This window comes from Lepidochelys kempii, chromosome 4, assembly GCF_965140265.1.
Source record: "Lepidochelys kempii isolate rLepKem1 chromosome 4, rLepKem1.hap2, whole genome shotgun sequence".
Lineage (NCBI taxonomy): Eukaryota > Metazoa > Chordata > Testudines > Cheloniidae > Lepidochelys > Lepidochelys kempii.
In genome coordinates, this window is record NC_133259.1 from 128,484,678 (window position 1) to 128,501,107 (window position 16,430).

Below are 16,430 nucleotides of genomic sequence, written 5' to 3' on the forward strand. Positions count from 1 at the left end.
TAATCCCTAAATGCATGACCTTGCACTTTTCGCTATTAAATTTCATCCTATTACTATCACTCCAGTTTACAAGGTCATCCAGATCTTCCTTTATGATATCCCAGTTCTTCTCTGTATTGGCAATACCTCCCAGCTTTGTGTCATCCACAAACTTTATTAGCACGCTCCCACTTTTTGTGCCAAGGTCAGTAATAAAAAGATTAAATAAGATTGGTCCCAAAACTGATCCCTGAGGAACTCCATTAGTAACCTCCTTCCAGCCTGACAGTTCACCTTTCAGTGTAACCCGTTGTAGTCTCCCCTTTAACCAGTTCCTTATCCACCTTTCAATTTTCATATTGATCCCCATCTTTTCCAATTTAGCTACTAATTTCCCGTGTGGAACCGTATCAAATTCCTTACTGAAATCGAGGTAAATTAGATCCACTGTGTTTCCTTTGTCTAAAAAATCTGTTACCTTCTCAAAGGAGGAGATCCGGTTGGTTTGACACGATCTACCTTTTGTAAAACCATGTCGCATTTCGTCCCAATTACCGCTGACCTCAATGTCCTTAACTACTTTCTCCTTCACATTTTTTTCCAAGACCTTGCACACTACAGATGTCAAACTAACAGGCCTGTAGTTACCCAGATCACTTTTTTTTCCTTTCTTAAAAATAGGAACTATGTTAGCAATTCTCCAGTCGTACGGTACAACCCCTGAGTTTACAGATTCATTAAAATTTTTTGCTAATGGGCTTGCAACTTCATGTGCCAGTTCCTTTAATATTCTTGGATGAAGATTATCTGGGCCCCCCGATTTAGTCCCATTAAGATGTTCAAGTCTGGCTTCTACCTCGGATGTGGTAATATCTACCTCCGTATCCTCCTTCTTATTTGTCGTCCTACCATTATCCCTAAGCTCTTCATTAGCCTCGTTAAAGACTGAGGCAAAGTATTTGTTTAGATATTGGGCCCTGCCTAGATTATCCTTAACCTCCACTCCATCCTCAGTGTTTAGCGGTCCCACTTCTTCTTTCTTTGTTTTCTTCTTATTTATATGGCTATAGAACCTTTTACTATTGCTTTTAATTCCCTTTGCAATGTCCAACTCGACATGGCTTTTGGCCTTTCTCACTTTATCCCTACATGTTCTGACCTCAATAAGGTAGCTTTCCTGGCTGATCCCTCCCATCTTCCACTCCTTGTAGGCTTTCTGCTTTTTCTTAATCACCTCTCTGAGATGCTTGCTCATCCAGCTTGGTCTACAACTGCTGCCTATGAATTTTTTCCCCTTTCTTGGGATGCAGGCTTCTGATAGTTTCTGCAACTTTGACTTGAAGTAATTCCAGGCCTTTAGATGCACAAGTTTTTCAGTCCAATCCACTTTCCTAACTAATTTTCTTAATTTTTTAAAGTTTAGCTCTTTTGAAATCAAAAACCCTAGTCACAGATTTATATTTGTTTATCCTTCCATTTAGTTTGAACTGAATTAGTTCATGATCGCTCGAACCAAGGTTGTCCCCTACAACCATTTCTTCTATGAGGTCCTCACTACTCACCAAAACCAAATCTAAAATGGCATCCCCTCTTGTTGATTTAGCAACTGCTTGGTGAAGGAATCCATCAGCTATCGCATCCAGGAAAATCTGAGCCCTATTATTATTACTAGCACTTGTCCTCCAGTCTATATCTGGGAAGTTAGTCTCCCATGATCACACAATTCCTATTAGTATTTACTTCATTAAATACATTAAAGAGGTCTCTATCCATCTCCAGATCGGATCCCGGCGGTCTATAGCGCACCCCAAGCACTATCCCAGGGGAGGCTCTGGTAGCTTTCTTCCTCAATGTGATTTTCGCCCAGACAGACTCTGTCTTATCCATTCCATCACTTCTTATTTCTGTAGAGTCTACCTCATCTTTGATCTACAATGCTACTCCACCACCTTTGCCTTTATTTCGGTCTTTCCTAAACAGCACAGACCCTTCAATCCCTGTAGGCCAGTCATGACGACTATTCCGCCATGTTTCTGTTCTCCCCATAATATCTGGTTTCACTTCCTGCACCAGTAGCTCTAGTTCCTCCATTTTGTTGCCCGGGCTCCTCGCTTTGGTGAACAAACCTCTTAATTTTTGCTGTTTGGCCTCGCTCACATTCTGTACCCAATTAGGCACGGACATTCTACAGCCAGTATGACCTATTAGACTGGTATCCACACTGCCCTTCCTCCTTATATACATTCTCCTACCCACGGCTGTATCCTTCCTTACTTGGTTTTCTTTCCTCTCAATGTTAAAATCCGGCATGGAGATTACCTGGACATCTCCCAACCATCTCCCCCAGATTCCTAGTTTAAAGCTCTCTTGATCAGTTATGCCAGCCTCCATCCTAGAAGTCTATTTCCCTCCTTACTCAGGTGAATTAGTGAGAGAAATGGGAAATAGATCTCATAAGCTTTTGATATTGGACTCTTCTAGGCTCATTCCTCTAGAGCTGCCTCTCATTGGTCCTTATCTGGCCAAAAATTCCCATTGACTTCATGGGTAGTGTTGTTGCTCATGTGATGACGGCAGCACGTGTCCCTCAGTAAGTGTTTGTAAACCCCTCAAAATACCACTCTGCTGGTGAGAGTGATTTTTATGGCATTAAAGTAAAATTAACATTAAGGGGTATTTCATTGTTATCAAAGGCAGCAGTGGATGAGTTTTGGCTCCCGGGCTGGTAAATGTTTGACTATTTGCGAGGTGGATTATAAATCACACCCTTGCTCTGCCCTGCACTTGGGTCTGTTATTGTTAGGCAGTGTGACATGAAAGCAAAAGTACAAGCTAAAGAAGCCAGACATCTGAGTTCTAATTCTGCCGCTCACTGTGTGGCCTTTGTCAAGGCACTGCGCTCTTCTGCCTCAGTGACTCCTTCTGTAAAATGGGGTGGTAGTGCAATTGGGAGGATTTGTCTGTCCAGTGCTCTGACCTTAGCAAATACTGTCATTGTTTGTTTTGTATTTCTATTGAGCCATACAATAAAATGTTACCATCTCTGCAGGGAATCTAGGTATGTCAATGTGTGGGGGCTGTTTGAGGAAGGGCAGGAGAAGAGTGATGTTTTGCTGCTAGTCACAGTCTCCAGCCCTTTTATCCCTGGTGGCGAGGACGCATCAGGGCAATGGAGACTGCAGTAGTCTTCACGGAGCAACCGCCTCCACAGCTAAACCCCTGCAGAGAACAGCAGCACGCTGTATGATACTGGCCTTGTGCTGCTGCCTGGGCTAAGTGCCTAGCGGATAAAGTGCAATGGTTACAAGCTAAAAACTGAACTGGAGTCGGCTCTTTTTCTCTCCTATTTTGATATTGTCTGAAATAAGGACTAGAATCAGTAGGATATTGGACCATAGAGAAGTGATTCAGGAAATGTAGTGTAGACAATCCTTCTCTCTCTCCCATCTGCGACCAGCCTTAAGGACATGCATGCACCATATTGTGGAAAGGGGGCCACCTGCTTTGGGGCTTGTATGGGGAGGGAGGCAGTCACTCTGCTCGTTCTGCTAATGAAAGTAATTTCTGGATGCTTTATATGTTGGTCTTGTTTTGTAATGTTAGTAGGAAATTGGATCCAGCCTATAAGTGCTAATACTCCTCAGTAGATAAAAGGAAGCCCCTGAGTATATTAAGAATCACCCTGTAAATTTCAGTCTCTGCACTATTGCAGCGAGGGAGCTGTAGAAATGGAAGGAAGACATGGACATTGGGGTGAGGTGTCTGAAATTCATGGAGACTCCATCGCTTTGAGGCAGCAGCAGTTGGAGAGAATACTCTGACTTTCTACAGGCATCAGCTGTTACAGTAAGGAACAGAAACTGAAGAAAGCAGGGAGGTTTTTGTATTGGTCTGAATCACTGTGAGAGGTAAACTATAGTGTTGTAGACAATAATAATCTCCAGCATCATCAGCTTCTACCCGGCTGATTGTGAAAGTGAAGTCAGTGCCAGACCCGCTGCCACTGAACCGGTCTGGGACCCCAGAGGGGCGGGTGGAAGCACTGTAGATAAGGAGCTTAGGAGCCTGTCCTGATTTCTGTTGGTACCAGGACATGTAGCTACTAACACTGGAACTGGCTTTGCAGTTGATGGTGACTCTGTCTCCTGGAGACACTGCCAGGGATTCTGGAGTCTGAGTCATCACAATCTGCCCACTGGCATCTGAATGAGAGGAAAAACACAAGAAAAAAGAAATGAAATAGTATTATAACCAATAAATCTGCAAATATCTAGTGTCTAATTTTCATCTAACCACCTAGTTTCATTGTTTATGTCCACTAGAAATATATCTGCCTGTGATCTCATGGGAAGAAGAATTAATGTAGGTTTGATGAAGAAATCTACGATAAACATTGGTGAGAGATTAAGTTCTTAATCTAATATCTCCCTTAATGTTCTTACCCTGAATCCAGAGCACTAGGAGACAGATGAGATGAGTCTGTGAAATCATTTTGGTCCCTCTAGTCTGACAGATAGTGAGAATCTAATATAGCAAGTCTAGCAAATAACACTTTTATATGTGCTGTTCATTGCAAGGAACCGTGGTGTGGGTGGAAGCATGCAAAGCAGCCACTCTGTGTAAAGATCCATTCCCTGTGCCCCAGTGCAAAGAAAGGGCCTTGTATAGCCCTCAGCCTTGGAGTGCAGCTCCTGTTGATGGAGCTGAGTATTGCGCACATGGAGTTAGCTATGGCCTTGTTATGAAGAAATGCTTTAATACCCAGTGTGTGTGTGTCTGTATCTTTGGTACTTTGAGTCTGAATCTGAGAAGTTTGTTTTGAGTAGTATCTGACTTTGCTATCCCTTCTACTGATATCAGTGGGACTGCTTGTGAGGTGAGGTACTATTCAGTGTGAGTGTCATGATCTGCCCCTTCCAGGATTTAATTGGGGATGGGTCCTGCTTTTGAGCAGGGGGTTGGACTAGATGACCTCCTGAGGTCCCTTCCAACCCTGATATTCTATGATTCTATGATTCTATGACACACACCTTGTTCAGCACTGGTGGTGTTGGGTCACCAGTACAGCCCTTTTACCCCTCTGATCTTCCTCTCAGGACGCTTGCCTGTGAACATCAGACGATCCTGGCCCTAACTGTGTTTCAAGGACCCTGCAGATTCCTTCAGGGCTTCCAGTTTCTGGATTTGAAAAACTACTTATCTTTTATTTAGCCAGAATAAGCATGATAGTAACATAACAGTAGCTTTCAGTAACCTCTCTGTATCCTACTGCCAGAGGGAAAGTGTGATCTTATAAGAGCCCAGCAGTGCTTCCCTTCCTGATCACAGTCTAGCTCTCCAATTCCCTTCTGTGCTCCTGCACACTCTCCCCTAAGGAGCCAACCAATGACACTTCCAGTTGAACCACTGCATAAAGATCCAAGTGGGCTGTGTGGCTGAAGCTTATGTCCAGGAATCCAAGACTGTCTGGTCTTCATCCCACAATATACTGCATCATAGAAATCAGCTTAACATCTCTTGTCCTATAACAACATCTCATATCATATAATTCCTTATTAACATGGTCTCATCTTTACAGTCAGTTAGGCCTTGTCCACATTAGAAAAGTTTTGCTGGCAGAGCTGTACCTGTCTAACTATATTGGTAAGTCCTCCTAGTGTGGATGCAGCTTCTCCCAGCATACAAGTGCTTCTGCCAGCAAGGTTTATACCAGTTCCTTGAGAGACATAATCTATACCAGCCAAAGCACTTCTATGCCTGCATAATTGCATTTACACTAGGTCTTATAGTAACGTAGCTATGTTGATGAAAAATCACACCCAGACTGGCACAGCTGTGCTGTGAGAAGTATTAAGAGTAGCTCAGGCCTAAGAGTGATAGAACTTGGCCCTATATCTGCAATGTTTAGATCAGAGTTGGGCCTGAACCAAAATCCCAATACGAACGGCTCCAAACGATGGAAGAGTTTGTCTGTGGGAAGTGACTTTCGTGACTGGTTGCTCTCTCTATCAAGGAGACAGCCCTCAAATCAACTTCCAGTGTGGATGTAGCTCTCTAGGGTCTGTCTCCAATATGTGTATCGTGGCCCCATCGGTAGCTTGGGCCTTCAGCAGATTGACAGAGGGGTCTTCACAAGGATCTTTAATTTCACAGTGAATCATCCCATGTAGTTATAATTATTCCTGGGTGGAGAAGTGGGATATTAGAGGCTTTAAAGGACTGTGAGTTGAATGGGATCTAAACACCTAGAGATTTTTCTGAAGAAAGGTGCAAGGATCCTCCCCTAGAGCTGGCCCCAATCCATTCAGTTGCTGGGGTCCCTTGTAGAAGAGGCAGCGCATCCAGCCCCAAATTTCGGCACATCCTGGGGGATGCCAGTCAGTGGGGTCATCAGTGTGTGGGGGAATCCATGCTTCTGTGCTGGCTCCAGGGCAGTCTGCTCTTGTCCCTCAGCCCTACTCACTGGGCTGCCAAGGGCGTCTTCTGGGGCCTGGACTTCCTAGGGCATTTCCCCACAGCACAGGGGAGCTGTGGAAGAGTTAATGTTGCATCAAGCTGCATTATCTCACTGAAGGCTTTTCTGCTGATATTCAGTTTGGATGGACAATGAACTCTGCCACCACCTGGCTGGAGGAGCTTGTCTAAGTGCTTTCCCCGTCTGCTTCAGTTTTCCTATCAGCAACAATAGTGACCCTGCACTGTACAGCACTTGGAGATCTGTGGACAGATAGCAGTAGATAAGCGCTTAGTGTGTTACTTCATGGCACATGTCTGTTCTATGGGGTTTTGCTGCACAGACCTACCAGGTCCCAGAGGTACTGAGACAATCTAACTCAGTGGTTCTTAAAGGTCTTCCGGGGACACATTAACTCATCTAGATATTTGCCTAGTTTTACAACAGGCTACATACAAAGAACTAGCAAAGTCAGCACAAACTAAAATTTCATAGAGACAATGACTTTTTATACTGCTCTATATACTATACACTGAAATGTAAGTTCAATATTTATATTCCAATTGAAGTATTTTATAATTATATGGTAAAAATGAGAAAATCAGACATTTTTCAATAATAGTGTGCTGTGACTCTTTTGTATTTCTATGCCTGATTTTGTAAGCAAGTATGTTAGGATATAGATATTCAGGCCTGTCTGTAAAGGCCTGTACTTTAAGAATTTAGGTGTATTCTTATCACTTGGCTAGTTAGAGGTATAAGGTCCTTCTCTTACTGTGACAGTCTGAGGCCCTGTTCTTAGGCTAAGGCCTTTGGCTAAGCAGCAGAGGCAGCCATAAGCTAGGAAGCGACCGGTCACCTCCTCACATTCCAAACTAGTCACATTGAAATAAGGTGCTATTGGGCTGTCAGGCACTATCAGGACAGGATTGTATTCCTATCACCTCCAGAGAAAGGGAAGTGCCTAGAAAATGTAAAAGGAAACTTAGTTTGATAGCATCCTGTCTGGCAAGAACTCACTTATCAATAGCTGGGATGTGAAATCCTCACTTCTGTATTGTTTTGTCATTATAGTTCCCACTTTGCTATTGTTTGTCTGTATAATCTCTGTCTGGTTCTGTGATTGTTTCTGTCTGCTGTATAATTAATTTTGCTGGGTGTAATCTAATTATTGTGGTGGGATATAATTGGTTAGCTAATCATGTTACAATATGTTAGGATTGGTTAGTTAAATTTCAGTAGAATGATTGGTTAAGGTATAGCTAAGAATATTACTATATAAATTAGGGGCAAACAGGAAGTAAGTTGAGATTCGAAAATAAGGAAAAAGGAACTTGTATTTAAGCTTGCTGGAAGTTCACCCCAATAAACATCGAATTGTTTGAACCTTCGGACTTCGGGTATTGTTGCTTTCTGTTCATGCGAGAAGGACCAGGGAAGTGGGAGAGTGAAGGAATAAACTCTCTAACAAAGTAGTTTTTAAGTGAGGTGTAACTTGGGGGTACGCAAGACAAATCAGACTCCTGAAAGGGGTACATTAGTCTGGAAAGGTCGAGAGCCACTGCTCTAACTCATCAGCCATGATGTCTGCTAGTTACTGCATGTTTCTTCCCTTTTATATGTGCTTACAGGTTAATAGGGAGGAAAAGCTAAATGATGGGATCGTGTGTGTGGAGTATTTGATGAACTGTCAATGTAGAGTTTCATGTTGTCCTTAGGACCCAATGTCTATGGATTTACTTCCAATTTGTATCAGCTTAACTCAGAGATGGATTTGGGCCTTGATTGTTAGTGTTTTATTTAATTTAAATTGGCTAATAGCAAAAATGTTCTTTACTGAACACACTTTACTTCTCTCTCTAATTTATCTTCCATCGTGTCAACTGATGGGAGCAGATGGGCAAGAGAATAGTGTTGTCAGGTGACAGAGCAGAGTAGAGAAGAGTCAGGCACTCTGTTATTGTGGATGTAAAGGGGAAGCTTTACTGAGGTTGCTGGGCATAGCCTAGTTCTCTAGCTCCCATACTGACTACGCATGACGTGTTCTACTTATGGAAACGCAAGAAGTCTCCCGAAGTTCTGGGCTGGGAAGTTATGCAATGGGTTGCTGATTGGGCTACAAGAAGCAGAGTGAGGCTTTTAAGAAAAAGCTAAAATAGGAAATGGCCCATAGAGACAATCTGAGTGTTTGTTGGGTATCCAGGGTTTTGTCTATTAATCTAACTCGTCTCACAGTGTACAATTAACAGAGATGTTGGGAGGCTCGGCTGAGTTTAACATTAGACTAATGTGGAATATTTTCTATTAAACAAACAGAGAATTGAGATTTGCAGTTTGCGAATTGAGATTTTTTAAACAAAAAGAGGATGTAAAAAGCGCAGGGGACCATGGTAATGCTGACAATAATGAACTCCAACATCATCTGCTTTGAATCTGCTGATTATAGGAGTGTTGTAAGGGTCAGACTCATTAAAACTAAACTGTTCTGGAGTTCCCAAGGGACAGGAGGCAGAATAAGAACTAAGGAGAGTAGAAGCTTGTCCAGGTTCCTGTTAGCACCAGACAGTTTCAATGACAGTGAAGGAAAGAGGTCAAATTACACCTCTGTCCACCTGTGAGGCGCCTTGCACCAGCGCATGGCGACTGGACCCAGAGTGGGTGTTAGGGAGGCTGGGAGCAGGATGTGACAATAATCAAGAGTAGAGCTGATGAGGGTGGGGACAATAGAACTGATTTATCTGCATTTCTTCCAAATGTGTGGAGTGAGTTTACTATAATATTAGTTTTGTTATAAACTATTTAGCTGAAATTTCCGATGCTCCACAATAGTATGGGTAAGTGTTGCCATCTTGTGGCCATGACATGAATGTTCTGTAGTACTGAAGGGTTTGAATTAATAACTTGAATATGGTGGGCCTTATTCTCTGCTGCCGGGATTGGTGTGCACAGCGGTATGTCGGTGTGGGAGTGTCTCCTGTCAAGACAACTACCGCCACTCATTGTGGATGAATTAATTATGTCGACGGGAGAGCTCTCCCTCCTTGTCATAAAGTGGCTACCCAAGCTTTCTAGTGTAGACGTGGCCTAAGTCTTTGTATGGGCTGCAGGGGAAGGAAGCAGCCAATTTGCTGTTTCTGCTCATCCAAGTAGCTTCTGGAGGCTTTGGAAAGTGGTCGCCATTTGTCAGATGATGTGTGACTTGTGTTGTAAGGATAGTGGGAGCTTGGATCCTGCCTATAGAAGGAGTAAGTAGACTTGAGTGGACAAAGGGAAGCTGCTGAGTTTATTGTAATAAATCAGCCTGTAAATTCCAGCAGATTGGGAGCTGTAGAAATGAGAAGATGAAATTAGACTGTGGTTTGTGGTTTCTCAAAAGGTGCCCAAAATCTGGCACATGCTTGCCTGCTCTGGGAGTGGGTAGGAAACAGCTGTTACATCGAGTATGAGAAATGGAACAAAGGTTTTTGTACTGTATCACTGTAAGAGGGAAGCTCTGTCCCTGCTGACAATAATGATCTCCAGCATCATCCACCTCGACCCGGCAGATTCTAAAAGTGAAGTCAGTTCTAGACCTGCTGCCACTGAACCAATCTGGGATCCCAGAAGGACGGGTGGAAGTGCTGTGTATGAGGCGCTTAGGAGCTTGTTCTTATCTCTGTTGGTACCAGGACATGTAGCTGCCAACATTGGAACTGGCTTTGCAGTTGATGATGACTCTGTCTCCTGGAGATACTGCCAGGGATTCTGGAGTCTGAGTCAGCACAATCTGCCCCTCAGAATCTGGCAGAGAGGAAAAACATTATAAGAAAAATAAGGAAAATCAAATTAAATACTATTAAAAAAGGAGAGCTGCAAATAGTGCCTAATTTTAAGTTGAACCACTGAGTTACATTAAAATCTGTGTCCTCTGGAAATGTCTCCTTGTGATCTCATGGGATGAAGAATTAATGGTGATTTGATGAAGAGATCTATGATGATGATTATCTTAATCTAATACCTCCCCTGGTGGTGGTCTTACCCTGAATCTACAGCAGTAGGAGCCAGATCAGATGAGTCTGTGAAATCATCCTTGTCCCTCTAGTCTGACAGTCACTGAGAATCTAAGGCATAAAGACTAAGAAATGAAACTTTTATATCTGCCTGGCATTGCAAGGAAATGTCACTCAGGTGGAAATATGCAAAGCAGCTGCTCTGTGTAAGTGAGCATTCCCTGTGCCCCTGGGCAGAGGGTGTAGAGAGAGAGCCATGTGCAGCCTTTGGTCTGAAAATGTAGCACCTGTGCATGAAATCGAGTATTATTGCTCACCTGTCAGCTAGGGCTTTTATAATCATTAAAAGCTTTAGGTGAACATCCAGTGTTTGTGTCTGTATCATTGATAAGTTGCAGCCAGGTTCTGAGAAGTACCTTACTTCAGAAGCGATCGTACTGATTTCGGTGGCACTGTTTGTGCAGGAAGGTACTATTCAGCTCTTGAGTTACCACGTTTAGATTAGATTTGGGCCTGAACTGAAATCCCAGGTTCAAGCAGCTCCAAACTATGGAAGAGTTTGGCTGTGCATCTGGAACTGAGTGTCACGACTGGCCCCTCTCTCTTTAAAGGACTGAACCAAAGTCCTGAATCCAACCTCCTTGAAATGTTAATAAATTTAGCTCTCAATCTGTCTCCAGTACAAGCTTTGGCCCATCTGTAGCTTGGATCCTGCAGCACATTCATGGACAGGCCATCATGGTTCTGGATAGTTCACACCTAGAGTCACCTGGAATAGCCATGAGTAGAGAAGTGAGATAGAAAGAGCTTTAAGGTTGAAGGAGACTTGAGCAATTAAAGATCTTGCTGAAAAATGCCATTAACAATAACAGGAACCGAGTCCATTTATGAAGTTTGTGTGAGGTTTGTGCTGGTGATTGACAGCTTTGGGAAGAGGAGATGTGGGGCCTGACCATCTCCTTCCATGGGGAGTGAAAGTAAGCTGTGCATGAACCCTGTCGAAGAGCTTTCTCCAATCCATTCTGTTGCCAGGGCCCCTTGTGCAAGAAGCAGCGCTTCTGCCCCCAAACACTGCACAACATGGGAGATGCACAGGAGGTCAGGACCATCGATGTGGTGGGGACTCTGCTTCTTTGTTGGTTCTAGGGCTGTCTGCCTTTCTGCCACAGTCCTGAGCCACTGGGACCATGCTGACAAGGTTTCCCCTGTCTGGCCTCCCCTTGAGACCCTCACCACTCCCAAGGACACACACGGGTAGCAGTGGAAGAGTTAATGCTCACTCAGGTTACATTAAGTCTGTGAAGTCTTTGGGGGAACTTGGTCAAGTTACTTCACGTCTGCCTCAGTTTTCCCCATCTGTAACTATAGTGACTTTTCCTGTAGAACATTTTGAGATCAGTGTACAAAGACCAGCAGAGAAACGCTAAGTACTATTACTTCATGGCACATGACTGTTCCATAGGCTTTTGCTGCTGTGGTCTTGGTGGTGCTGGGAAACTAACTCGTTAGCCACGACAACTGCTGGCTGGTGCACGTGTTTCTTTCCCTATACGTGTGTTAGCAAGTTAATAGAGCTCACAGAAACTAAACAATGGCCTCCTGGCTGGAGAGTTTTTGATGAAATGTTGATCAGAATGTTTTCCTCAACGGAGCCAAAGTCAATGGATTTTCTTCCAATTTATACCAGCTTAATTCAGAGAAGAATCTGACCCTTAGCTGTATTTTTTTAAATTAGCTAACAGCCAAAATGTTCTGAATTTAATACACTCTGCTTTCTCTCTGGTTTTGTCATCTTGTCAGCTGATCGGAGTAGACAGGCAAATGAAGAGTGTTGTAATTTGACGGAGCAGTATATAGAAGACACAAGAATAGTATGTGAGGGATTTAAGCCTATTTGCCACGTGTGGTGTGGTAGAGACTGGTCTCAGATTTTGCTGTAACCTGCAGGAAAAGCCTTCCCTGTTGCGTGTTCTGACTTAATCTAAACCATCAAATCTTCCTTACTGTTACGAAAGAATGAAAGAAGAATGTTTCCATCCTGTGCTAGCAGTGGTTAGACTATACTCCCCCTGGGGGGAAAATGACTGTGAAGATTAAGTCAAAAGAAAGCAGCCAAGTGGTGCCTGAAGTCTGAGCCTAGCACTGTCCCCATATGGAGAACAGCAGGTGCACAAACATTGTGAGTCTGTACACGAAGCAGCTGATTCACAGAGCAAAGCAAATGGAATAGTACAGTTCTAATCTGTCATACAGATTTGTACGCAGTTTGATCGCCCCAGAGAGCCCACAAGCAAAACCCTTCAAGAGAGTGTGAATGCCTCAAGACTACGTTTCAGAGTAACAGCCGTGTTAGTCTGTATTCGCAAAAAGAAAAGGAGTACTTGTAGCAGGACAGTGGGGTGGGAGGAGGTATTTTTTCATATTCTCTGTGTATATAAAGTCTGCTGCAGTTTCCACGGCATGCATCCGATGACGTGAGCTGTAGCTCACGAAAGCTCATGCTCAAATAAATTGGTTAGTCTCTAAGGTGCCACAAGTACTCCTTTTCTTTTTTCAAGACTACGTGGTATCCAAAGCACTGATTATAGTAGAGAGGTTCAGATTTCACAAGTGAAATCAGCTTGCATGTGAATCTATTTCCCCCTTGGTGACAGGGTTAAAAAAGACTGTCATAAGACTGTGCTTTTAAGGATGGGCTTAACAAGGCCCTAAGAGAAAACTGTGTGTGGATTGCTTAATGAAAGCAAACAGAAGAGGCTTCTAACTGAGGAAAATCTGACTTTTAAAGGCTCAGTAGAAATTGGACTAGCAATGGAAAGTGTGGCATGGGAGCTAAAACAGAAGTAGAAATTCAGGCAAGAGGTGGTCCACTCAGCAGACAGACCCATGTTATGGGTGTGGAAAAGTGTTCCACACTCCCCGTGACTGCTGATTTAAACATGCCTGACACTGTAATAAAAAAGGGCATAGCCAAGCGGTTTGGCTCGCTGAGAGAAATAAGAAAGAGTATAGGGTATAGATAAAGGAATATCAATGTATACTCTGTGGACAGAGACAGTAGTGACACACAGTGCGAGAGTGGGGTAGCCAGCCTGGATATGTCTAGCGTGAGGAGAAATGGCCAGTCAGCGATCTGGTTGACCCTGCGGGTGACGGGAAAAATGCTCAATATGGAATTGGACACAGGCCCGCAGTGTCCATTGTCTCACACTCAGGAAATATTGAAAAATACCATATTGAGGGAGACGCCAATGTTGCTAAAAACGTATGCAGGAGCAAAGATAGTGCCCATTGGAGTGATGCAAGTGAAGTGGAGTATAGCAATAAGCAATGCTTTTTTAGACTTGTATGTCATTGAGAAGGGGGGACTGGCCCTGGGGGGCTGTGAATGTTTACATAAGGTTCTCCTGGCTTGGAAATCTATTAAGATGCTGCAGACTTTAAAAAGTGGCCTGGAGCGAGTTGGGAGCTCCTCTCATTTCAACGGTAAACAAAAATAGAGGGGAAAAAAAGAAGAAGAAAGTGGTGCCGTAAGAATATGTGGATATTTTAAAGTGATGCAGAACACCTGGAAACCCTGAAAAGGGTATTAAAATGTATAGAAGAAGCTGGTTTATGACTTATGAGCCAATCGCATAAAATACAAATTTGTCAAGGACTCAATAGCTTATCGTGGGCACATTATTGATGCACAAGTTCTGCCTAAACCTCAGAAGAAGATTAAAGCGGTCCTGGAAGTGCCACCAACAGGGGATGTGTCACAACTTAGATCATTTCTAGGTTTCATTAGCTACTAGAGCTGATTTGTACCAAACCCAGCAACTGTTTTGCATCCACTGAACTGTTTGGTGCAGGATGGTCAAAAGTGGCTATGGTCATGTGAGTATCAAAAAGCTTTCCTGGAAGCAAAATAATTGATCACATCTGACAAGTGTCTTTGTGTCTGTAAGTGATGCTGTTACACAGAGTCCTCCAAGTATATTCTTAATGTGTGAGCAGATGTTCCCTTTTGGGAAGTCCAAGTTGGGTTATTGTTAGTTTGGGTTATGCAGGGCTCTGAGGAAAGCTAGCTGTGTGAGCAGCAGCAGGAAGGTTGCTCTCTGTCTTAGTCTCTGATTAAATTCTTGAGGCAGATTTGCTCCCTGGGACATGTGCATTGGGATGAGATTCTGATAGAGAGGTTTGCCTGCTTGCTGTTTTTAATCACCTCAGTTTCAGAACTGGTGTATGTGAGTAAATAAAACAAGTTTAGCTTAGTATTCTTAAACTCAACATCACTAATTTCTCTTATGCTGAGAAGCTGACTTGAAAGGACCAAACATCTGCTCGGCAGAGACTGAGCACTAGTTTCAGCAGTGGGGCACTGGTGTAGGAAAGAGACAACAGTATTATAGAAAGATCAGCAGTGGGAGCAGGGGGCTCGGCCTGGTGTTGTAAGACTGCCAAAATGCTGTCTGAAAACTAGCAATTATGTATGGGAAGCAGCTGTTAGAATGAAAGGGACAGGATGGGGAGGTTTTTGTATTGGTCTGTATCACTGTGAGAGGTGAGCTTTTATACTGCTGACAATAGTAATCTCCAGCATCTTCAGCTTCAACTCTGCTGATTGTGAGAGTATAATCAGTGCCAGACCCACTGCCGCTGAACCGGTCTGGGATCCCAGAGGCACGGTTGGAAGCATGATAGATGAGGAGCTTTGGAGCTTGTCCTGATTTCTGTTGGTACCAGGCTAGTAAGTGATAGCTACTCCAGGTGAGACTTGAACTGGCTTTGCAGTTGATGGTGACTCTGTCTCCTGGAGACACTGCCAGGGATTCTGGAGTCTGAGTCAGCACAATCTGCCCACTGGACTCTGAATTAAGAAACAGAATATAAATTAGCATGAACATGCATAGTCTCTCTCTACATAGTGTTTCTATCTCTCTGTGTAGTCTGTACATTTGGTGTATCTCTCAATAGTGTAGATAATCCAAATACCCAATATTTTGTCTTGATAAATATTCCCTTGTGCCTCTTTCCATACATCTGATAGTTCATCTTCTGAGAATAACAGTAATAAGAAGTTTGAGGTGGTTCTTTTATTCCATATCGTTTCCAATTGCTTGTATTTTTCTCAAATCTGTTTTTTCTCTTAATTGTCGTTAGAAGACCAGCATTTCAGAAGTTACTGTCACTAAGTGAGGAATGTTTACAGATCAATAATAAAAAATTCTAGAGCTCTTAAATTTTTCTGTGGATCATCGTGACTTAAATTATCCATTGCCCCCTTCATTTGATTCTTACCTTGGATCCAGAGCACTAACAGCCAGATCAACTGAACCTGAGCGATCATCTTGCTACGTCTGACTGACACAGTGCTGATCAACAAACTGTAACCAATGAAATGGAACATTTATAAGGGCTGAGAGCTGCAGAGAGTGTTACTTTGGGTGTGAGATATGCAAACTTAGTTCAGAGATGGAAATGTCCATGTGAGCTAAAAACATGCAGAAAAAGGGAAGTAAAAGGGGCCATGGATGAAATCGGCAAGTTCAACCTTATGGACCATGGGGCAGCATCCTCAATTTGTGTTCAAATGGCAATTCTGATGATAGTGAAGGTGGCGGCTAGAGGTACCTATCTTGCTCAAGACCCTATTTTGTTGAACAAATCCATGTTAGGTTGTAGTTCCTGTTCCTCGCTTTGTGTTGAAATGGCATTTGTCAGGGTGGAATGGGAAAAGATGCTCTCAGCTCATCAGTGTTGCTCAGCTGCTTGTTAACATTTAAATGGTTCTAACAGCGTCTTTTTGAGGAGATTCCTATCAGTGGTGTGATCTCCATGCATCAGGGGATCTGCACAGGGGCCTAATCTTCCCTTTCCTACTACTCCTTACTGGGTTTATTAGTCGTTACCTCAGAGGCCGTATTGTTATGCACAGTGTTGTGGGAACCTTAATCCTGAATCTCCTATTTTGCCCTTAAAATCCCAAAGGTAACAGTGTACAGGAATAGGCTGGCGTTCCATGA

The 16,430-nt window shown here is 43.3% G+C and overlaps 1 gene segment (V, D, J or C); it reads right to left on the reverse strand.

Moving 5' to 3' along the window:
• Window positions 1–10,082: 10,082 nt before the first annotated feature.
• Window positions 10,083–15,754, reverse strand: LOC140910996 (immunoglobulin kappa variable 3-11-like). The segment is given in 3 exon segments: window positions 10,083–10,213; window positions 15,059–15,274; window positions 15,706–15,754. Coding segments are annotated over 3 exon segments (396 nt in total).
• Window positions 15,755–16,430: the final 676 nt, after the last annotated feature.